Source organism: Leptinotarsa decemlineata, unplaced genomic scaffold (genome assembly GCF_025532065.1).
Source record: "Leptinotarsa decemlineata unplaced genomic scaffold, Ldec_3_MD MMD2_tig00000035_RagTag_RagTag, whole genome shotgun sequence".
Classification (NCBI taxonomy): domain Eukaryota; kingdom Metazoa; phylum Arthropoda; class Insecta; order Coleoptera; family Chrysomelidae; genus Leptinotarsa; species Leptinotarsa decemlineata.
The window spans coordinates 20,543,552-20,568,378 of NW_027412540.1; the positions used below are offsets into that span (position 1 = coordinate 20,543,552).

Here is a 24,827-nt window from a genome sequence, read left to right on the forward strand (position 1 = left end):
AGGAAGAGGGGACAGGTGAAAGCACTCCAAAGACATATGAATAGACTAAGTCCAGCCATAACCCGAAGACAACTGTGGATAGAAATTGATTTTCAAAGACCTGAAGTGATACATTAAACATATCTAAGTTATCATGATATTGATTTCCCATCTTCAAAATACGAGGCATCGAGATCTTTTAAAACTAATTCAGCATGTTCCCGGCAAGTAATTGCTCGATAAAGTTTAAAATCATCAGCAAACATGAGAAATTCTGAATATTTGAAAACAAACTCTATGTCCAATACAAAAAAATTGTACAGCAGTGGGCCCATATGGTATCCCTGATGGAACCTGAATGGTCATAGATGTTGTATCTTCGTATTTTACAGACAGAGTTCTACCAGTTGAAAAGCTATTGATTACTAGCAAAACACTCCCGCCTATACCAAGCGCTTGAATTTTAGATATAAGTAGACCATGGTTGACTCTATCAAAGGCTTTGGAAAAATCAGTATAGGCTGAGTAAACTTGTAGCCTCCTCCCAAGATTTTCAGTTAAGTAAGAACAAGGTGGGTACAAGTGAATTTACTTTTTGAGAAACCTTTGTTGTTGGGAATTGAATAAAGACTTACAGTCCCAGGAAAGTTTCTTTGTAAGCATAGAATCAAAAATCTTAGTAATCTCTGACTGACTGCAAACTGCTCTATAATTCCTAATATGTTTCTTATCTCCTAGTTCATGTATTGATTTCAGGAAACTATATTTCCAATAATCTGGAAAGGTTCCTAGAGAAAATATTTGATTGAAGATGTTTCGTAATGGGATTGCTAAAGTGTATAGATATTTGTGTATAAAAAATGAAGGTATCCCATCAGGTCCCATTGTGATCTTAGGTGAAACAGAGAGAACGTAATCAATTATATCCGTAGTAGTAATACTGTAATTGTTGATATAGACTTTATATTCAAAATCATATTCAGGGGTAAAATTCACTGTCTGGTTATTATATACAGATGAAAAATAAGAAGCAAACAATTTGACAATTTCAGAAGTATTATTACAGACTTCATTTTTCATAAAACATGATGATCCGTTCTTTAAATCTGAATATAACCCCAAAAGGCCTTTGGATTATCAGAAATATTATCTTCAATTTTATCAATGTAATTTTCATAGCACTGATCTCGAATGGCTTTACAACTGTTCCTCAATTTACAGAAACCATAATAGCAATTAATGCTGCCTGTTTCCTTATATTTTTTATGAGTGTTTTTTTTTCGATTCCAATTAGAAAGTATCGTTCTTCCATGTAATAAATACTTGTCTCGTGTAATATAACCACATGAATAAATCATGGAATTACACTCTTTTGCAACATAAATTTAACGCAGCCAGAGCTATAGCACTTCACCTCGTCAAAGAATCCGGGCATTTCCGAATCCTGAAAAGTGAGCGAATCACCTGTAGTCCGAATTGGAATTATTTACGCTCCGCAATAATAACAGGCCTGTCTTCTATATGAATCAATTAATCATGCTTCAGTTAAGCTCAATAATCCCCTCACGATCCGATTATTCGGCTCTTTGGCCATTAGGGAGTCCCCCTGTACATAGGGCACGCAGGCTGCTCTTGTCTAATTGATAAAATATTCCAAATATGTTTACACATCCGCGAGCACGGGGCGTCCGAGAAAAAACAATTAGTTCTGCTTAGTTGTGCTGCTGAAATTTCACTTTTGATTCGGTAAAGTTGCCGACGAGACAGCGATGTACATGTTAGTCAATGGAAAATTCGTCTCGTCTCTTGATCAAAATATCATCCAATATTAGTTTATTATATTTCAAGAAATACAGTGAATTTTCATTTTTCTCAAAAAATATTAATTCATTCATCAATTTCTATTTTGTCCGCTTCAAAGTAGTCCCCCTCAGATATAATTAATACACTTGTATCAGAGTTTCATTGGTCTATTCAGTCTTGGGGACTAGAAAAGTGACAGGGGCCAAATCTGGTGAAAATGGTGGCTGAGACATGAATACGGTGTTGTTTTTGGGCAAAAAATTACGAAAATGCAATGACGAGTGAGCAGGTGTATTATATTGATTCTAAAAGCATGACATTTTTTTCCACGATATCGAAAGTTTTCTTCATATTGTTTATCACAAGCGACGCATCACTTTAAAAAATACTCCATATTGACCGTACGACCATTGCACAAATCAGTTTAACGCAGAGTGCAACAGACTGTTGGTTGACACTGGAAGTTAGAGCATTCTAGAAATGACCTCTGACATCATGCCGCCAACTTTCAACTATAAACTGCCTCATAAAGTACTGTTCTCGAGTAGAGAGGACTGTATCCTTCGGAAGAATGGAATATTAAGAGCAGATAATTGTTGGTACTCAGATGGATCAAAAACACCTTCCGGTTCCGGTGCAGGTGTTTTCGGTCCGCAGACCCGGGACAGAGATATCAACCTGACTAGGAACCTATGCGACTGTATTTCAAGCGGAAATTCACGATATTTAACCCATTAAGGACCCTGGGGTCGTTAACGACCCACTTCAGATTTTTATTGTCAAACCTAACTTCTTTAGCATAAACAAAAGATCAAAACTTATTTCCATATTAGCATTGTTTACCTTTTGCATGCCGGGCGCTTGTTTCAGGGTTTTTGTGATTTTCTGGCTTCAGAGAAATTGTTGAAAATAGTATTTTTTTCTTGTGCGTGCAATGACTTCATATCGGAACTGGTAAGTACCTTTTTTAGTATTTCATTGCTTATTTTGGTAAATTAGTACAATTATAAAAGGTGTCTCACAAGTAAGGTTATAAGAAATCAAACTTCGATTGCGTGGTTGCCAAACTGCATGTGTTTTTTTAGTGGGTCGTAAACGACCCCTTGGGCCTGAGAAGTTCTTGAATATTTTTATTGGTTATTGTTTTTAGGAAGCGCCCACTCACAGCTGCTGAGCTTTCAGAACAGATAGAGAATTTAGAGGCAGATGATGTGATTCCAGACGGAATTGTGATATTACCACCTAATGATGGTGATGAGAGTGCCAAAGATTCAGGAGACGAAGACTGTAGGGATCCGGACCGTCTTTGTGCAGCACAACTAAATGCTGAAGCAGAGTTCTTTTATGACAATTCCGATCCCCCAGAAGAAAGCAAAGAAGCCGCAGAAGTAATTCAGGAGACAATTCAACCCTCTACTTCTAAAACTTACCTGTGAATCATTATATTGGAAACTTCATTTTTTCACAAACATTTCCAAAAATTGCAGATTTCAAATGGCAAGCACCAGGTGATTTCCAGAAAAATGAAACCAATACTGATTTTAAATTTTGTCAGCCCCTAACTGTTTCCAGGGAGAGTGATCCTTTAGATTTTTTTGAACTATTTTTGACCCCAGAAATTATTGAAAATTTAGTAAGATTCTCATGCTTGTATGCTGCGAAAAGAAATAAAGCAGGATTTCAGTTGGATGTTGGCGAAATGTAAACCTACATAGAAATTCTCCTTTTGAGTGGATATGCTTCATTACCACGAAGAACAATGTATTGGGAAACAAACGAAGATGTTCATAATCCTCTGGTGGCCAAGTCTATGCACAGAAATCGTTTTTTGAAATATCTTCTGATTTGCATGCAGCAGATAACGATAACTTGCCTCAAAACGATAAGTTTGCCAAAGTAAGGTATCTTATTGATGCATTAAATAATAACTTTTTGCGATATGCACCTGTTGAAAGCAACATATCCATTGATGAATCCATGATTCCTTACTTTGGAAGGCATGGATGTAAACAATACACAAGAGGTAAACCTATCCTTTTTGGATATAAGGCATGGGTTGCAGCACTAAAGTATGGATACTGTGTACAGTTTCAAGTGTATCAAGGCAAAGACAAGAACATGGATATCGACAAAGGTATGGGACTGGGAGAATCAGTAGTATTTCATTTTGCAGAAATACTGAAAAAACATTACGATGATCAAAAATTCTCCCTTTATTTTGACAATTTTTTCACTTCTGCAAAACTTATTACATTGTTGGGTCAAAAAGGTATAGGAGCAACAGGTACCACTAGAGAAAACAGAACTGGCAAATGCAAACTGCTAGAAACTGCCACAATGAAGAAGCTTGATAGAGGCTCCATGTGTTCTGTACTTGATAACCATAATAATGTGGCCGGTGTTCGCTGGAAGGATAACAATATTGTCACACTTATGTCTAATGAGTATGGGTTAGAACCAGTGGCCAAATGTAAAAGATATTCGGCAAAAGAAAGATCTAAAGTCAAGATATCACAGCCCAACGTTGTAAATAGGTATAATACTTTCATGGGGGGAGTGGATCAGCTGGATAATCACGTCTCAAATTACCGAATTGCATTTAGAGGAAAAAAGTGGTACACTCCGCTAATTTTTTGGATGTTCGATGTATGTGTCACAAATGCATGGCTTTTAGCGCGTGAGTATGGATACAGTGAAGACAATCTTACTTTCCGTCGTACAGTTACACAAGCACTCTTACTGAAATACGGAAAACGAACCACATGTCCAGGACCAAAGAGGGCAAGCATTCAGTACCCAAAAATTGCAAGCGGACGACACATAATCTAAACTGGACAAAGAAGACTCCGATGTGTGGTATGCAAAAATAAGACCAACAAGTCTTGTGATGCTTGTGAATTTCCGCTACATGATAAATGCTTTCAAACGTATCATAGTTAATTTCAAATAATATAAAGTTAATAAACCACCTTATATCTCAAGTGTACATTTATTGCACTCCCAAGTCCCAAGGGGTCATTAACGACCCATCTCAAAACTCAAAAACCAAAAAGATAGCATTTTTTAAAGTTTTTTTCTGAGTCATTTTTGACGTTCCTTGAACTGAAAAAGTTATCAGAATAACCAATTTTGGAAAAAAAATAGTTCTGGGCCTTAATGGGTTAATTGTGTGCGGACAGATTGGAAGAATCCAACCTCATACACAAATAAATAAAAATATTCTCGGAGAGTCAAGCGGCGTTGGAAGCTCTTAGCGCTTACCGAGTAACGTCTAAATTGGTAGCAAATTGACCAAAACCACTCTCCTCGATAGGAATACTCAACAGATTGTCTCTGGTCTGGATTCCTGACCATACTGGCCTGGAAGGCAATGGCTGACTCCCTTGTGAAGAGGATGCTGCAAGCAGTTTCATCGAACCAGAACCTGTCATTGGCATCACTTCAGGCTCTACCAAACAAAGATTGAACACCTGGATGGCAAGAAGATTTATGAACTTCTGGCAGAATCTTCCATTATTGGCTCACTCCAAACTTGAAACCAAACAGTTGTTGGACCACGATGTCTAACAGGTCACTGTCATTTGAATCTTCATGTGCAGAAGCTCGGATTGTCGGAAGACAGTGTATGTTGTCTGTGTTTGGAAAATGATGAAACAGCAAAGCACATATTTTGTGCCTGCCCCGCTGGGGACCGAATCAGGTTTTTAGAGTTCGGCGGAGCCGTACTCTGACCATCTGACCTGAAAGACCACTCGCCAAAAAAACTAATCGGCTTCGTTAAGAAGTTGGGTTTATTTGGTCGAGTGTGAGTAGTTGGAGGGTTGAATAGATCCACTAACTTTGGACCTAACCCAACGACCATGCGGCGAGATCTCCCGAAGCACTACGCCGAAAAAAACATTGGATAAAACCTTGATATTTGGTCGAACTTGGCGTGATTTTTTTTATTTTGGCTTCCCTCTACTCTGATTTCGATGTCATAACTATATACCCATTATTCGTCACTAATAATGATCCTTTCAAGCAAATCTGGATCGCCGTTGACGTCATTCAACAATTCATGAGAGATGCTCATGCGACGGTATTTTTCGAAAAAAAAAAGGCACTTTTGGGACAAATTTCGCTGCCACATGTTTTGTGGTGATTCGATGAAAAGTTTTCCCTTTCTATACACCAGTATAAGGTTCTCTATTATAATTTCTGTTTGATTTCTTTCTCAGAAAATGACTTTTATTTTGTACTTTACAACAAACAATATAAAGTCAACTTATTTGCTGGGTAGAAAAATCTTCAGATATGAAGACTATCAGAGAAGTAGGTAATGGTCATTCTTTAATGAATAACAGGTGAACTATATTTCTTTGATCTCCGTGAAAATGGATAACTATGTGTGCACTCAACTGTCATTATTTTGTTACTAGATCACAATTACATATTACCTATACCATTTTTTCTCAGATTTGATATAATTCATTCGTTCCTGCCAGTTTTGTTAGAGTTAGAAGTAAACATAGGTATGTATTTTCAGAACACCAATTCATGATGTAGCTACGTTAGGTCAGAAGTGAGTGGGTACCGTCCATCGCAATCCGCAAGGGTTTATTGTGGCTCACACCTATTCAAACTTGACCAAATAAACCCAGATTCTTAACGAAGCCGATTAGTTTGTGTGGTGAGTTGTCTCTCAGGTCAAATCGTAAAAGTGTGGCTCGACCAAACTCTGAAAACCTGATTCGGTCCACAGCAGGACAGGAACAAAGTATATGCCCTGCTGTTCCATTATTTTCCAAACAGAGGCGACACACAGTGTCTTCCGACAGTCCGAGTTTCTGCATATGATTTAAACGACAGTGACCTATGAGCATCGTTGTTCATTCCTGCTGTAGTCCAACAGCTGTTTGGTTTCAAGCTTTGAAGGGTGAATGAACGTGTTGGAATGAGCAAATCCTGGAAGATTTTGTCATAATTCCTAGAATATTCCTGTCATCCAGGTGTTCAATATTTATTTGGAAAAACCTATAGCGATGCCAGTGACAGATTCTGGTCCGATGTATCTGCTTGCAGCATCCTCCTTCGCAAGGAAGTCAGCAGCCTCATTGCCTTCTAGACCAGTATGGCCAGGAATCCAGACCGGAGACAATTTGTTAAGTCTTCCTATTGAGGAGAGTCGTTTTTGGCAATTTGCTACAAATTCAGAGGGTACTTGGTAGGAGCCAACACCTTCCAACGCTGCTTGACTGTTCGAGAATATTTTTATTGACTTGTGTATGAAGTTGGATTCTACCACTCTCTCCGCAAACAATTCAATAGCATAGATTTCCGCTTGAAATACAGTCGCATAGTTACCTAGGCAGGCTGATATCTCTATCCTGGGTCTGCAACTGAAAACACCTGCATCAGAGTTCTAAGGTGTTTTTGATCCATTCAACCAACAACTATGTGCTCTTAATATTTCTTTTCCTGGAGGATCCAGTCTTCTCTACTCCGGAAAAGTACTGTATGAGGCAGTTCCTAGTTGACTGCATGATGTGGTGCTCCTATTTAAAAGTCGAATGAACACTTCTTTAAGAAAACTTTGGAGTTTCACGTTTATTTTCAACTTCCAAGATGGGCAACCTTCGAACCTCCGGTATATCAAATATCATTTTTGTTATACGAATTATTTCATAAGAAAAAATCCTGTTCTTGACAACGTACCACTCCGTTGATATTTCAATGGTTCTTTGCCACTATTTACTTCATTTGCCTGTGATCACAGCGTCACAATCAATATACCAAAAATATCATACTTCATAATCTATATTAAAAAAAAATCATCTGTATTATTTTCAACCTAAATAACCCCTAAGCTACCATACCGATTAATGGCAAAGTAATCAAAATAAATCCAAGCTTCATCATTTGTAGAAGAGCTGCCCCAACCATACACCTCCCTCAGAAGATGCCTTTAAATCCCCACTTTTTACTCTGAACTCAGTTTCTTTTCAGTAGAGAACGATTTCCAAAGCTTAGTTTACAAATCAAACAGAACACAAAGTACAATATCATGATATATCGCAATCAAGTGCACCCGTAATAGGATTTTAGTTCGGTAAACAATCATAATTCAATATCGAGACTGGACGGAACACTTGCAGCACATGCACCCTTCGAACGGGAAAGGGTGTCCTTGCTAAACGCTAATAGGTATGACGTTGCATGAAATTGTGATTAAAAGAGTTAAATAGGCAACAAAGGATTTATGTCTCGGATTAACACCCTTGGAACTACGAAATGTATTCTGACAGCGTCAGAGCAAATTTTAAGTTGGTGGAGATTGATGAACTCCTACCGCAGGTGGCTTGTATTGGATTGGGCGAACGGGTATGAATTCATAGTTGATTTGTGGAAGGGTTCCTATTCTCAAACTTTTTGCTCTTGACATTGAAATTGAGGAGGTGTCATAACTTCGAAGCAACCGTGTTTTTGATAGTCAACTTTTCAGTTTGTAATCACAATCTCAAACATATTTTATCATGAGAATGAAAGGTTTTGGCTTTCTACTTCTCCATCTTTATACAAAAAAGGTGGGAATCTTCCACAGAAAGGAAGAAAGCAATAAATTTCAAAAAGGTAACTCTATTTTATACAGATCTGTATGTCATGCAAAGAAGTAACTTTCAGGCACAAACTGAAAGAAAATTCCTCTCGAAACAGCTCCTTTCATATAAACATTGATTTGGGAATGATCAAAATAGTACTTATCTATTCATATTTTGATTTTCATGGAATTATTTTCCAGCAGCTTGACTGCATTAACCTTTCTCGATGTCATATCATTTCTAGAAACAACTGGATTCGTTTTCCGATGGCATTTCAGGTTAGCTTTCCAAATTTCTGCTTTCGCAGTTGTCGGTTCATTGGTCAAACCACCAACACTGACATAAAAACTTGGCAAGTTGACTTGGGTGTCACACCAATAGGTGGTTCCACTTATGTCTCGCTTGCGTTTACGCAGTTAATTTTATCAAGTACTTTTTTTGGTTATTCACATATTGTCTTCAATCGAGGATTGCCTGCCCGGTACTAATGATGGCCAATAGGCTGAAACAGCTGTCTACCGGTGGCTCTTAAATTGAAGTCAATATATATATTCGTTTCACCAACTCATGGAGAATACATACCAAAAACTAAACAAAAAACTGAACACATCAATACAGAAACAAGATAAGGACACAACAACGATGAGAAAACACCACACATTCCATCCGAGAGTCATCAACATAACGAACGTACACTTCAACGATATAGAAATACAAATACTTGAACAAGGCCCAAAATTCAGTCCATATCAGAAAATCACGCCACAAACCATTGAGAACCTAACTGTTGACACAGAGATGGCTTTGAACCAAGTAGAAGCATCAAAATTAGACGAAATCAGATCAGAAGCAATCAACACGCTGAAACAAATAATCAAAAAACCAGAAAAGACTCCGGAGAAATCAGCAATCACGAAAGCCACCAAATCAATAAAAAAGAAGTTGATCTCCAACAACCTCACAGCGGTTAAAGCCGACAAAAGTAACGCCACAGTTATTATTGAAAAACAGGAATTAAGTATGAAAGTGAACAAATATATAACTGAAAACGATTTTAGCACGATGAATCACGATCCAACCACAAAATATGAAAGACAAATTAATAGCCTAATAAAATCCAACAAACAGATCTTTAACAACAAAGCATTGAACAGATACACAGTCAATAACCCAAAAGCACCAAAACTCAACGCACAGATAAAGATACATAAGGAAAATAAAGACTGGTTATCAATTTCACCAAAGCACCTTCATACAAAATTTCAAAAATCATAGCCGACGAACTGAAAAACAAAATCAACAAGAACAACGACCACAGCATCAAAAATTCAATGGAACTCACAGATAGAATCTCTACGACAAATGTCAGTCCGAACACTAAACTGTTCTCGTTCGACATAAAAAACATGTACTCCACTATACCAGTCAACGAAAGTATAAACATCATATCTGAGAAACTAAAACACTAAAACATAGACAAAACCTACATTAACCAAATGGAACACAGTCTAAATACAATACGCAATCAAAAATTATTTCGAATCTGAAGGGAAAATTTATAAACAAACAGATGGACTAGCGATGGGATCCCCACTATCTAGCATTATATCCGAAATATACCTGCAAACCATAGATGAGAAAATCTTAACAATAATAAAAATACATGATGAAATAGGAGAATGGTTCAGACACGTTGACGACGGACTGTACATATCACAAAACAATGGAATAAGAATAGAACAAATAAAAAAAGAAATTAACGAAATGAATCAAAAACTATGTTTCAGCATTGAGGAAGAACACAACTCAAAACTTAACTACCTGGACATAACTATAGGATATAACCACAACAAAACACAATTTCAAATGGCAATATATAGGAAACCTACACAAACAAGCTCCACCATACCCGCAAGTTCAAACCATTCACCATCACACAAAATGGCTGCCTGTAACGAATTCATATATAGAATGTTAAGGATACCACTCAGCAATGTAGCCCGAAACAAAGAACTGAAAGTCATATACCAAATAGCGAACGAAAACGAATGCACCCAAAAGACAATAGATAAACTAGAAAACAGAATCAAACATAAAAAATAGAACAAAGATCAAGCCACCCAAACAGATAAAACAACACAACGATGGACAGCATTTACGTACGTAGAACATCAAACCAAAAAACTAACAAACGTCTTCAAACCACTGAACATCAACATCACATACAAGCCGAACACGAAGATAACACAAAAAATAAACAACTATGAGAAAGAACAAGACAAAGACCAAAACGGGATATACAGTATACAATGCTCGGACTGCAACAACTTCTATATCGGCCAAACCAAGAAAAAACTGATCCAAAGGTACAATGAGCACAAAAAGGCATACATAAATCCAATAGTATATAAATCAAACCTCGCAACACACGCCATAACAAAACAAACATAATTTCCCCCCACCAGAAAACATAAAACTCATAAAACAAGTCAACAAGGGAAACCGCATGGACATTTGGGAAAACTTGAACATCCATAAATTTAACAGTCATAAATCACTATCGAGGAACAAGTACAAATCAAAACACAACAAGACCTCACATTCAATATATTAAACAAAACCATACACATTCCTAGAGAAGATCTTCCTATGAATATTATAATGTGTCGAGGTTATCGTCAAAAAATTCGTTTAATGTATAGTAAGCCTTTTTGACCACAATTGCCTTCAAGTTTCTCCTAAAAGACAGTAGCGTGAAACATTCTCTTGAACTTTTAGTTAACTTGTTATACATTTTGACTCCATTATATATAATTGAGTTCTTGGTTTGACTATTATGGAATTGAATCAGATTTCATTCACAGAATTCCTACACAATATAGTAAATGGAAGAAGTAAAATTTCACTAACATGGAACACTGTCATCCTCACTGGTAGACATCCGATGTTACCGTAAGACACTTGCCTTCAGTACCAGCTCTTCAGTACCAAATTTGGATAATATTATAAGAAAAAACACTCAATTGATTCATGAAATTACAACTTTGTCACGAAATGAGTTCAATCTACTCATCTTATCGATGACAGTACGTAATGAAATTCATTCATTTGTTAAATCCCAGCCAAAGGAATCTTGTTTGAATTGAAAGGGGTATATTTTCAGGGTAGGTAAATTTTTGGAAAAGATTTTGGCTTTCTAATTCTCCATCCTGATGCAGGAAAAATGTGGTTTAACGTAAACAATGCTGCTAGCTGATGTGGTTTTTATGTAAATAATTGATTTGATATGTTACAGTCGTCCCTAATCCCTTTCATTATTTCGTCTACTTTCTCCACTTGTGCATTTATGTAACATTAGAATGCATATTTCTGTGACTCAGTTGTTCCATTTGTTCCAGCTGCAGGCGTGGGCAGCTTGTGTGGCATGTGCTGCAGACCTATAAACGATCGATTTCTCCTGAGAATCATGGATATATTCTATCACGAGCAATGCGTTCAGTGCTGTGCGTGCGGAGATCATCTTCTCCACACCTGTTTCGTTCGAGACTCCAAGTTGTATTGTAGAATAGATTATGACAGGTTAGTGGAGCATGAAAATGTAGAATAATGAATTTTTATAATATTTCAGTACTCTTCGATAAGAAAAATAGATAATAGTGTGACATCACCCGTCGCCCAAATACCGCTTTGAACTTTTATCTATAGAAAAGACGGCCTTATGACAACTCATTTGATAGTTTTTTTCAATCATCTATCCAGATATTCATGAGTAATCAACAGTTTTATATCATTTTTGAGAAACTGGAACCAAATGAAAAATATCACTATTTCAATAAAAAATATTCAAAACTCACTTCAGTAACGGTTCAAAATGTTCACCATTCACTGATTGAAGTCTGTTATCAAATTCACATGCTGTACTTTTTTATTCAAGGACAAAACACAAGCACAACAGGAAAATCCCTAAGACGCCCCAACAGCTGTGTCTGTGCAAAAGTAGCGATTCACATTGGATTTGAATCGCTGGAGATTAAATCCATTTTAAAAAACGTTCTTAGGAAGTTTATTCCACATAAATGCGGTTCTCCAGATGAAAGATTTCTTAAACAGTGAAGTTCGAGGTGTACTGAGTTAAATCTCAAAACGATGAGCAGCCACAGCACAGTGGATTTTTTATATGTACTGCTCTTGGTGGAATCGAATGTGCCAAGTCACTTGAACATTTCCCGTAAACACATCTATAGAAGAGAGACAAATTTCCAACCTTTCATCGATGTTCCAGGCTATCGAGGTTCTGGATGAAATCCAGCAGCTTCAATGCATGCTTAGGAGCTGAGCTCCATGAGAACAATACTCCAGAGAAGGTCTGATCTGAGCCTCATAAAGCATCAAAAGTTCCTGAGGTGTGTATATACAGTTTTCTGGTTTAGAACAGTGTTCTAAGCTTTTGAAAAGCAGCAATTCCAGCGATATGATTGAGCCAAGACATATTGGTGTCCATTTTAACCCCCAAAAAACTTATATCCGATTCGGAGATATTTATCTTTTTGGAGAAAACCGATGTGTGGGTTTTTGTGTCACTGAATTGAACCTGGATAGTTTCACCCCAATTCGAAATCACTTCTAGATCCTCAATGCAACCTCACGCTGCCGGTGAAGATGTGCATCCGCAGCCGATATCCTGGAATCCAAATGGAATGACGATACAAGTGTGCTGCCGACAGCAAAGCAATATATTGGATTCTTCGTTTTTTCAAAAAGTTGTTGATATACGTTGGATACAATATGGAAACAATATGGATCCCTGAAGAACACCAGCGTTGATGGTAACAGTATTCGAAAGATATCCATCGACTGCCACTTGCAGGGAACGTACCACACACAAAAATGATCCAACAAGCCATGGCATCGAAGTTTGTTCAGCAAACCTTTATGCGACACAGGGTCAAAGGAAAAAAGTTTTTGGATTTCTACTTCTCCAACTTGATACAAAAGAAATTGAAGGTTCCCACATTTTTTTGTATCAAAAATGAACCTCTCCTAAAATTATAACTCTTCCAATTTAAACATTCACTTTTTCTTCCATTAATTGACAGGTTATGTATCAACCAACTACTCCCAGTATTTCGATTCATTTTTTCACTCATTCATTTCATTGATTCATTTACTTTTATATTGAAAATCTCCGGTATATATCAGTTTGGAATCATAAACATTATCTTTGTTTTATTTCAGTTCGGACTTCCATTGTCTAATATAATATAAATTGATTTGAAATTCCTGAAATATATTGAAAAGATTAACCGAAAATAACAATTTTATTTGAACAAAAAAACTGAAATTACAAAGAAATAACATAAAACCAAAACAACAACCAAAAAATAAAAATTTAAATATTAATAAAAGCTGAAATTTAAAGATTATCATTAAGAAAAATTAAAATGAGAATTAAAAGATTCCAAACCAAGTTATGTCACGACGTTTCGATTGTTAGTATCAACAATCGTCTTCGGGTGATAACTGGACTTATTCCTTCGAAGTACGACTATTTATAGGCCATTCGAGTGCTTTCACCTATCCCCTTGTCCCTCTCTCCACATCATTGGTTTTAGCGGGAGATGATCGTTTGACGGGAATTGGTCGTGTTTCGCTTGAATAGAGGTTTCCATATGTCACGTATCTCTACGCTAGCTTGACTAAATGCGTTGTTGGACAACATATACGCGGCTTCTTTGAATTTTCACCTAAACCAGTGTTCCTCTTTGTGGATGATTTCAGCTTGAGCCCACTTGATATTACGTTGATGAGTCCAAACATGCTCTGCTATTTCGGATTTGCTGGTTTCTCCTCGCTGTGTATGTTTCTTGTACTCAACAATGCGAACTTTCAATGACCTCTTAGTTTCACCGATGTATGATTCTCCGCACTTGCAGGGTATCCGGTGAATGCAATTCTTGGAATCACAGTCCGCGTTTGATGACCTGGTTTTCGTGAGGTTGCTACGGATAGTATTCCCAGATCTGAAGCAGGTCCTGATGTTATACTTGGACCCAATCCTTCTTATCCTTTCCGATAATCCCCTGATGTAGGGAAGTACAAGTACTGGTTGTGGAGGCTTCTCTTCCTTGTGGAGCTCTTGCTGTCTTCTAGCTAAAGCCTGTTCTACCATCACTCCGGAGTAACCATTCCGTTGAAGGTCATTTTTGATGATGCCTAGCTCCCTTTCGAGACCTTCCTTTGTATTACAGAGCTCGAAGGCACGATCTAGTAGAGTCTTGATGATTCCTCTCTTAGTCGATTGATGGTGGTTGGATTTCTGGTTCAGATACTGTCCTGTGTGGGTGCGTTTTCGATATACAGATGTTTCCCATTTAGTGTCGGTCCTAAATACGGTTCACCAATACGTGTTCAAATGAAATTGTTATTTTCGGTTGATCTTTTTAATATTTTCCAGGAATTTCAAATCAATTTATATTATATTAGACAATGGAAGTCCGAACTGAAGAAATACACCACGAAACATTGTCAACCACCTTCAAACAAACTGTTTATTACACATTGTTCATTACTGGAGTTTAGTCCCATCATCAAACCGATATTTTTAACAACTCGACACGTGTTTCAATCAGCAAGTGATCATCTTCAAGAGGAAGATTGAACTGTTCAATCTTCAAGAGTTTAGTCTCAATACCAAACAGTTATTTTTAACTCTTCAGGATTGAACAGTTTAATCTTCCTCTTGAAGATGATCACTTGGTGATCGAAACGCCTGTCGAGGTGTTGGATTAAACTCCAGTGATATTCATTACTACACCAAAAGTTCCAAACAGTGCATCACAAGTACTATTACTGTTATATAATGGAATAAACTTCAATTCAATTACTATGATAATGTGAACATGTTTTGAAAGAACTGTTCAGGTGTGATAAGATTCTTGGTTTCTAAACATCAAACTTTCTTCTGTTTAAACAATTTCGATTTTTCTGAGACTATGTCATTCGTGCTGAAAAATATTAAATGAACTATTTATATTGAAAGAGTATAACTTTTCTCACACAAAAACAAATATTATTCGAACCAGGCTGATAGCGTATACGCATTCTATGTTGGGAAACATATTGCAGGAAAGGGAGTAGGACAATTGCAATATGTTTCCAGCCCTCCGAGTATTCTCCAGTGGCTTTACTATTATCACATGTGACAAGTATACAGAGAGAAGCTTTATATTACTTGCTTTTGGGGTTGGGTGAAAATTAAAGTCGATTGGCAAAAACAATTCCTTTTGATTTCAGCATGAAATGTTTTTTCTGATTCTGTTATTACCTCCAATATTTGCATATTTCTTAATGACTATGGATCTTCATCAAGTAACGGCCAAATCAATCAGAAAATCTTAATTTGACATTATATCAAACTGATGAACTCAGATTCTTGAAATACGAAAAATAATTCGGCGTCTTCTTCAGTCAACAAATTACTTGATTCATCTTCAATTGGAGGCTTCAATCTAAACGTCTCTATCTCTATCTCACTCGATAGAAATTCCAAAAAAACAATGCTTCCTAATTAAGGTTTGAACAGTAACTCAATAAATGATCCTGACTTGGTTTTGCACCGAACTACTTGTGAGATCTTCGTATATTTATCTATAATATTTACGGATTGATTCTGGGTAAGGAAAAAAGGCGACTGGAGAAATGTACAGTAAACTGGATTAACGGGGTCTCCCAGTCAGAAAATAAAAAAAAAACTTTGCTCTGCTTTGCCAATCTTTCGACGAAAGAAATTTGAACATGTATGAATTTTTTGGTTTGACAAATGTCATACCTTCACATAAATGTAATTTTTCAACGCGTATGATGATTTGATGATCTTTGACTCTAAAGAGAGAGTTGATTGATACAATTTTTATTGTTATCATTATGTTTTTTGGTGTAGTTTCAGTAAGTTACTGTATATACTGCTGAGATTATCAATGTCAGTTTTCTTATTCATACGATCAGAAGACTTATTCATTTCAACCATTTTATGAAAAAAGTGTTTGGAATAATTTTTTTCTGGACATAAACCATATTACTTCAATATCAAAGTTTTACATATAGTTACAAACAAGTTCGATAATATTATATTATGAGCTCATATATTGAGCACATTCCATATTTTGTGAATATTCTACCTTACTTGATATACCTATATTTTACTCTTTGTTCAAACGACTCGACTCAGCGAATCATGTTTATCCAAAATATTCCGTCTATCTTACACATACTCGAGTCCTTTCGATTTTTTTGCAAAGTTCATCGTAAATCTGCGCAGATTCCCAAACTCCCCCATTAATCATTATTATGACAGTAATCCCTCATGTTTTGGCAGCAAACACTGAATTTAATATAGATAACTCAGCATTTATGGGGTTTATCAAAAGTCCGAGATCTCACGGTCTAGTAGACCCGACTGGAACAGAGCAAACGGATAACTGTTTACACAAGGACGACATACTGCCGTCCTCCTGCTATCCCAATGTTGACCAGAACTTCAATATCCCGGCCTCAGGGCGTGTAACACGTGACTTTGCCGTCTGCATACAATTTCAAATCTCTCCGTAAACTTTGATCACTTGCTGGAAGTTACATACGCACTGGTTCCATTATTAGCGGCTCTTTCAGTAGATTATTCATGGAAAGGCTAATTGACAGTTGTGAGAATGGGCGAATCAAGATTTTTATTTGTTTACTCAAGGCTGCATGGAATAGTATTTGTTGAGGGGAGGGTGAAGGTAGTGTATTATCGTAAATCAGATTTCACAAACAAGGATTTTTGAAAAAGAGAACAACCAGGGATTATTAGATTTAGGTAGAATATTGAAATTAATTTTTGTGAAATATATTTGATAAAGTTTTTTGGAAATTTGGAGGCTTGATTTTTGAATTCAGCTCATTGGAAACTATAAGAATATGCATGTCTTACAATACAATACAATACTTTATTTTTCCTGAGACTTTTTTACAAGCATGGAAATCGTCATATACACAGTAAAGATTGTAGTTGAAAAATATCAAGTGATAAAATATGGAACATACATAAAAAAAATTAAATCAATAGTAGATGTAGGAGATAGTTTTATAAAACAATTAAAAAAAACCATAGTATAAACAGTAGAATATTGACAAGCAAACAAGTAGCCAGATCAGTTTGAAAATATTCATCAAGTGAATAAAAGGCATTTTTGTAGAGACTATTTTAAACGCTATTTTTGAAATTAATGGGATTTGAAATTTTCTTAATGAGGTCCGTTTGATACAGATGTTAATTTGTGTACAGGAACTATCAGATTATAATTTTGCCTAAGAGTATAACCAGCAGCTATGCGGATAGTATCCCTTTGCTGAAACTCATGGTGATGATTCTTAATGTAAGTGACACAATTCAAAATATACATGGATATTACAGTTAAAATTTGTAACTCAGTAAATAACTGCTTACAAGAATCACCATATTTTTTGAAACACATAGTTCTTAGTATCTTTTTTTGAGCAATCAACAGATCATTCAATTTGCTGCTGTTACCGTAGCAGACTAAGCAATAATTTAGACTTGAGTGAACATAGGCATAGTAGTAACTTAATAAAATATTTATAGGGACAGAATTTCTGACATTCCAAATGACGAAACAATGCTTGGATAATTTTATAGAAATAGAGTCAATATGATCATTCCAGGATAATTGGGAGTCAATGTTCAACCCTAAGAATTTGACTGATTTTTTCTGCACAATAGATTTAGTATCAGCTCTAATTAGCTCTTGATTATAACCTAATAATTGATTGACGTAGATGTTACTACGTGGTAGGAGATCATTATGAAAAATGAGAAATTAAACTTTCTGTTTTTTCCACTTTTATTTGTGACTACCGTTACTGCAGTTTCGTCCTATATGGACATTTTCAAACTAATACAATGAAACAGAAAATAAAAAATAATGTTAGCCCTTATACAGTGCATTTCTTCAATGTCCTTCTCGTTTTATTTTTTGAACGAGTCAACTCAAAAAATTGAAATTTGGGATAATGAAATCAATGCATGAATACTTTATTTTGAAGTGAAATTGACAGATGAAACTTTCAAGATGGCGATTGGGCGCCATCTGGAAAAAAATTAAATGGAAAGGGGGATCTTGTGACACATCATTTTGAAGCTTCTGACAAATACATCACAACACAAGGAAATGTAGTAAATATCTTAACTTACTACAAAATGGCGGAACATTTAATAATTTCTTAAAGACAAATACATTAATATCGATATTTCTAGAAATATTCCTTTTTATTTGCCATATATGGCATTTCCAACAACCCGTTAAGGTTTAGTTATTTCAAACGTTATTTTTAAACGTTATTCTCAAACGTTAAAAACGTCAAAAAATGTCAGTACGACAATGAACATCATTATTCAGTTACAATATTCTCATTTAGTTTTCGGTTTCACTAGTAGAAAGGTACCACGTCAACAATCTCTAAAACGGTCAGTTCTCGTCCACTGGAAGAAAAAATTGAAGCGATTTTTATTTACGGTACGACGCCTTACTTTCACGAGACTTAAAGGATTTTCAATAAACGTTCTCCGAATCGTCCTATCTGTAGAAACTGTTTGAGGGAACTTATATCCAAATTCACGACTACCGGTAGTGTACCTAACAAGAAGCCCCAGGTCATCCGTCCATTCCGTAAGAACAGCAAGTGTAAATATTTGGTGGGATGGTAGTAACTCCTGAACAGTCTACTTATTCCGTCGCGAATGTTTGTGAGGTTTCTCCTTCTACTGTGTGGAGACTTTTGAAGAGGAATAGGTATCATCCATACAAAATTAAAATGGTACACCAATTAACTGAAGATGACCCTGATCGAAGAACAGAATTCTGCGAAATCATGACGGAAACCATTGCAAGGCATCCTACCTACTTCCACAATGTTTATTTTAGTAACGAATGTACATTTTTTTAACGGCAATGTTCACAGACAAAATTACCGTTATTGGAGTGACACCAACCCTCACGATTTCCGGAAAACACATACCTAATACCCAGAAAAAATTAACGTTTGAGCAGGAATATTGGGAAACCATATTGTAGAACCTCTATTTATTATTAAAAATTCAACAGGGAAACTGTATTTGAATATGCTGGAAACTACTGTTGACCCTCTCATCACTGAAATCGTCGAAGCGAATTCTAATGAATTTGATATGGATATTGTATTCCAACAAGATGGAGCACCACCACAATACTCCAGACAAGAAACTATTTGTATACTACTATTCCTGGTCATTGGATTGGCCGTAGAGATCCTACAGAATGGTCAGCCCGCACGCCGGACTTGACACCTTGGGCCTTTTTTATGGGGCTATTCGAAGCAAAACTGAACCTGCTTTAATACTGGATATACGGCAGAGAATAATAAATACTTGTAGAGATATTGGCGTTGTTGTGTTCGAAAATGTTCAGCGTGAAATATTGGATAGGCTGTTCATATGTCAAGAAGTTCAAGGCAGCCATTTCGAGCATCTTTTGAACTGACCTCAAGCGCATTACCTCATATTATGTAGTTGAATGTCAATGTATTTAGGTAATTATTCAAAGTTCCGTCATATTGTAGTAGTTGGAGACATTGACTTCATATTCTAGAGTTGTGAAGTATTCGTCAGGAGCTTCAAAATGATATGTCACAAGACCCCCCTTCCATCCATATAGTGCAAGAAATGTACTATATATTATAATAATTTTAGGCCTTATCAATGTTAGTCCTTATATCACATTCCGGACACTTGATAGTGCCAATGCGGGACAATGGCCGAAATTTCTCAAGACGGCATGCTAAACATGAAAGGTCCTTCAGACTAGGTTAAATTGATTCGACATTTTCAAACCACTTTTGTGAATGCAACCACAAGGTCAAGAATCTAAACGATACGGAAATTTTGCACTATGAAAGTAAAGGTTGGAAACTCAATTATATGGAATGCTTGGAAAATCATAAGCATAAGCAATGCGGATGTAACCTGCTAAATGGTCAAATGGATCTTGTTTACGGTTTTCAAATTAGCGTACCCACATTGTCACAGGTTAACAAAATTCAGGTAATCAATTGAGTTAAGTATTTTTGTTATTACCTGAAGTGATGTTTAGTTATATACGTATCTTGAAGTAGCCCCGAGTCTGGTTGAGATACGTAGACGACACCTTCATAATATGGAACCATGGGAATGCAGAACTAAACACTTTTCTGAAGCACATCAACAACGTAAATCCTTCCATCACTTTCACAATGGAGAGGAAAGTCCACAACGAATTGCCTTTCTTAGACGTATTGGTGAAGAGGACCGACACTAAATAGGAAACATCTGTATATCGAAAACCCACTCGCACAGAACAGTATCTGAACCAGAAATCCAACCACCATTAATCGACTAAGAGAGGAACCATCAAGACTCTACTAGACCGTGCTTTTGGACTCTGTAATACAAAGGAAGGTCTCGAAAAGGAACTAGGCATCATCAAAAATGACCTTCAACGGTATGATTACTCCAGAGTGATGCTAGAACAGGCCTTAGCTAGAAGACGGCAAGAACTCCACAAGGAAGAGAAGCCGCCACAACCAGTACTTGTACTCCCCGACATCAGAGGATTATTTATCGGAAAGGATGAGAAGGATTGGGTCCAAGTATAACATCAGGACCTGCTTCAGATCTGGGAACACTATCTGTAGCATCCTCAAGAAAACCAGGCCACCAAACGCAGATTGCGATTCCAAGAATTGCATTTACACTGCATTTGCACAAAGAGGAACACGGGTTTAGGAGAAAATTCAAAGAAGCCGCGTATATGTTGTCCAACAACGCATTTAGTCAAGCTGGCGTAGAGATATGTAACATATGGAAACCTCTAATCAAGCGAAAAACGACCAATTCCCGTCAAACGGTCATCTCCCGCTAAAACCAATGATGTGGAGAGAGGGAAAAGGGGATAGGTGAAAGTACTCGAATGACCTATAAATAGTCAGATCTCGGAGGAATAAGTCAAGACGGCTGTCGAAGAATAAGTCCAGTTATCACCTGAAGACGATTGTGGATATTAATAATCGAAACGTCGTGACATAACTTGGTTTGAAATCTTTTAATTTTTCATTTTTTGTTAATAATATTTTTTTAATTTTCAGCTTTTATTATTATTTAAATTTTTTTATTTGTTTGGTTGTTAATTGTATGTTGTTCAATAAAATTGTTATTTTCGGTTGATCTTTTAAATTTTTTTCCGAGTTTGCAAATTCAATTTATACTATATTAGACAATGGAAGTCCGAACTGATGAAATACACATATTTTTCAAACATATTGGGCCCGAAATGGGTGATTAACCCCCTCCCCCCATGGATTTACCCTAGGCAGGCGCCTCTGCAGATCAGAACTGCTTTGAGAATTAGGAGATCATCGCAGAAAGTATTATTTCTCATTTCGAATTGATTGAATATCCATAAATGTTCAGAAAAACACAATATTCCCTCAATCCGCATTCAGAACAGTATGGTGAATTGCACCAAACTATTTTAATTCCTCTAGAAATCAAACACTTTCTTATTCGATTCCTTTCGAATAAAACAGAAACTAATTAGAAAGTTTTCGCCTCATCGATCAAAAGTCCTGGTGAAGAGGAAAAGTCAAATATTAAGACGGCCTTTGACAAAAACTCATTTCTGAAAGTTCCCCAACTTCCAGTCGAACTCGACAAATATTTGGTTTGGAGTCGAAGGCGAATCTTCAACATGACGAGAAAGAGCCGAAGTTAGAATAAAGTACCTTCGAGCAATCGGAAACGATGAGGGCTTCAGGTTATCCAACAAATATTTTACATAAAGAATGTGGAATATTTGGAAGACGGTTTCTTGCCGAAAAGCGGAATACTTTCCGCATACTCATAAGTCTGCAAGAGTGAAAGGGTGTTTATGAACGGAGTTCTGGACTCGTCATAGGGGGATAATAATGATAATAATACTCTCTTAAGATTGTTTACAGTAAATATACATATATGTTACAGACATTTTGATAATTCCGGGCACTATTAGTAATGGCCGGTCTGTATTCATAATGCCCGACTCAATTGGGTTGAAACAGCGTGAATAATCACTTTTCCTGGCCATTATGAATAATGCCCACCCTATCTTGGGCAAAGTAATAAAATAGGTGAACTGTAGTGCTTTTGACGTATTCCAAAAACACTTTATTGTGAGATTTTCACTAAATTGTTTTACAAAAACGCAACACGTGTTTCGCCATACAATGGCTTCATCTGGCATGTCTTTCAACTAATTCTACACATTCAATACTAAATATATATATATATATATATATATATATATATATATATATATATATATATATATATATAGTTTATGGAGTACCTGAAATCGAAGTACCTGTAAACGAAGTACCTGAATTTTAAGTAGCTGATATTTTACCTGAGTTTCTAACGAATTAAATTACCTGCACTTATGTTCCATTTTCACATTTGAAAAAATATATTCAGTAACGGAGAGTTATTGAGTTCTAATTGATCATTCAGTAAATTACCCGAATTCCTGAATCTATTGATTTCTAAACATTCTAGAAGATTAAGTTTCAAACTCTTCTCTTCTAAATGTAACACCTCGTACTCATGATTGAACTCATGTCCTTCTGCTAAAAGATGGTTTGCAAATGTGGAATTGGTCTTTCTATTTACAAAACTACTCCTATGTTCTTTAATTCGTTGGAAAAATGTTCTTCCTGTTTGGCCAATATACAGTTTTGGACAAGAGCCACAAGTCAGCTTATATACTCCTGATCTATCCGACACCAAAGTTTTGTCCTTATTGTTTTTAATAAATTTACTTAGGGTAATATTCGGGCAATATTCCTGTTTGGTTCCCCCACATATATCAATGTCTTATAACTAACGTTATCGCATCTTGAATATGGGTAGACCAGATCCATGGCTTGCTTTTGTCGTTTTTTAGAAAGGATGGAGTTTACGATATCTACCTTATAACCGTTATTAATCGCGATTTGTTTGATCAAATTCAGCTCTTTCTGGAAATCCCTATCAGACAGTGGAATATTCAATAATCTGTGAAGCATACTATTGAATGCAGCAACTTTATGCTGGTACGGGTGTGTGGAGGAATTATGTATGATAATGTCCGTGTACGATGGTTTGTGGAAAATTGCAAACTCATGTTTATTGTTATTTTTCGTAATGGTTAAGTCCAGGTAATTTATTGAATTATTTACCTCCCTCGTAATAACATCAGTAGTTAGTCACCTACTTCTATTTTGATAAAAATATTACTTGAGAATAATAGTTTGAAAATTAGTAAACTGAGAAAAATCAACAGAAATATCTAATAATTAAGGACTGCGCAAGAAAGTTATTGAGTTTAGAATTATTTATTTTTGCAAGATGAGCTTTTGTGACATTTGGAATTGCAAGGAATGTTTGATTTCTTGCATTTACAACGTTTTGAATTGCAGTCACCACTACAGTTGCTGGAAGCCTTGTCCATCAAAATGAGAGTTTCTTCGAGCACATCCTCGAAGAGGAACATCGTCGATCGAAATGAACTTTTCTTAAAACACAGTTAACTCATTTCTGGAGTACAGTTGGTTCAAAATACCGTGTTTATTTTCAAATGTGTATAATTTTTCTTTTTCGACATATATAATAATAGCAATTACATTACGACTATCCGTCTTGGCTCGATCTAAATCTGGTATCCTTACTCGAACGCTTCTCCAATAGGAAATTTTGCATTCGAACGCGCTAACATTTTTTCGGCTTGCATATCAAGTGATTCTTTATCTGCGTTACGAGCCTTCCGAATTTCGTTTGATTTTGCGTTGAGTAAAGATGCAACCTCTTCATTATCAAAAGTTTGCTTTTCATTGCTCATATTGGCAGAAGGCTGTTGATCGGCTGCTCGCGGGTTCTCATTTATTATGTCCACACTCACAGTGGGTTGCTGATTTTCTGGTAGACTATCGGTAGAATGTTGTTCCAGTTCAGAAGGCTGTTGATCGTCCAGTCGAGGGTTTTCATTTATCATGTCCACAGTAGGTTGCTGATTTTCTGGTTGAATATCGTCAGATTGTTGCTCCAGTTTGGAACGGGGTTCAGGTTCAATCGTAATAGAAACCAGTAACAGCGGCTGAGTTTTCATCTATGTTATCGCTGTTTTCGTTTACGGCATCATCCGCTCTATCCACAATTACGTTTTGACCTTTACCGGAATCACCATCTTTATACATTGTCTCAAGGTCATCTACATCAACCCGTCAAATGATAGCGAGACTGATTTTAAACTTACTTTGAGTTTACAGCCAAACATAGCTTCGTAAGGACTGCGATCGATGCCGGAGTGGTCATGAAATGTACGAATC

At 36.4% G+C, this 24,827-nt stretch overlaps 1 protein-coding gene across 1 annotated transcript in view; it reads left to right on the top strand.

Moving 5' to 3' along the window:
• LOC111511713 (LIM homeobox transcription factor 1-alpha) overlaps positions 1-24,827 on the top strand; it is a 57,551-nt gene that overhangs the window by 5,118 nt on the left and 27,606 nt on the right. Inside the window, exon 2 of the mRNA XM_074172006.1 lies at positions 11,762-11,942. Within this exon, the coding sequence (XP_074028107.1) occupies positions 11,762-11,942 (181 nt within the window). The remainder of the gene's footprint in view (positions 1-11,761; positions 11,943-24,827) is intronic.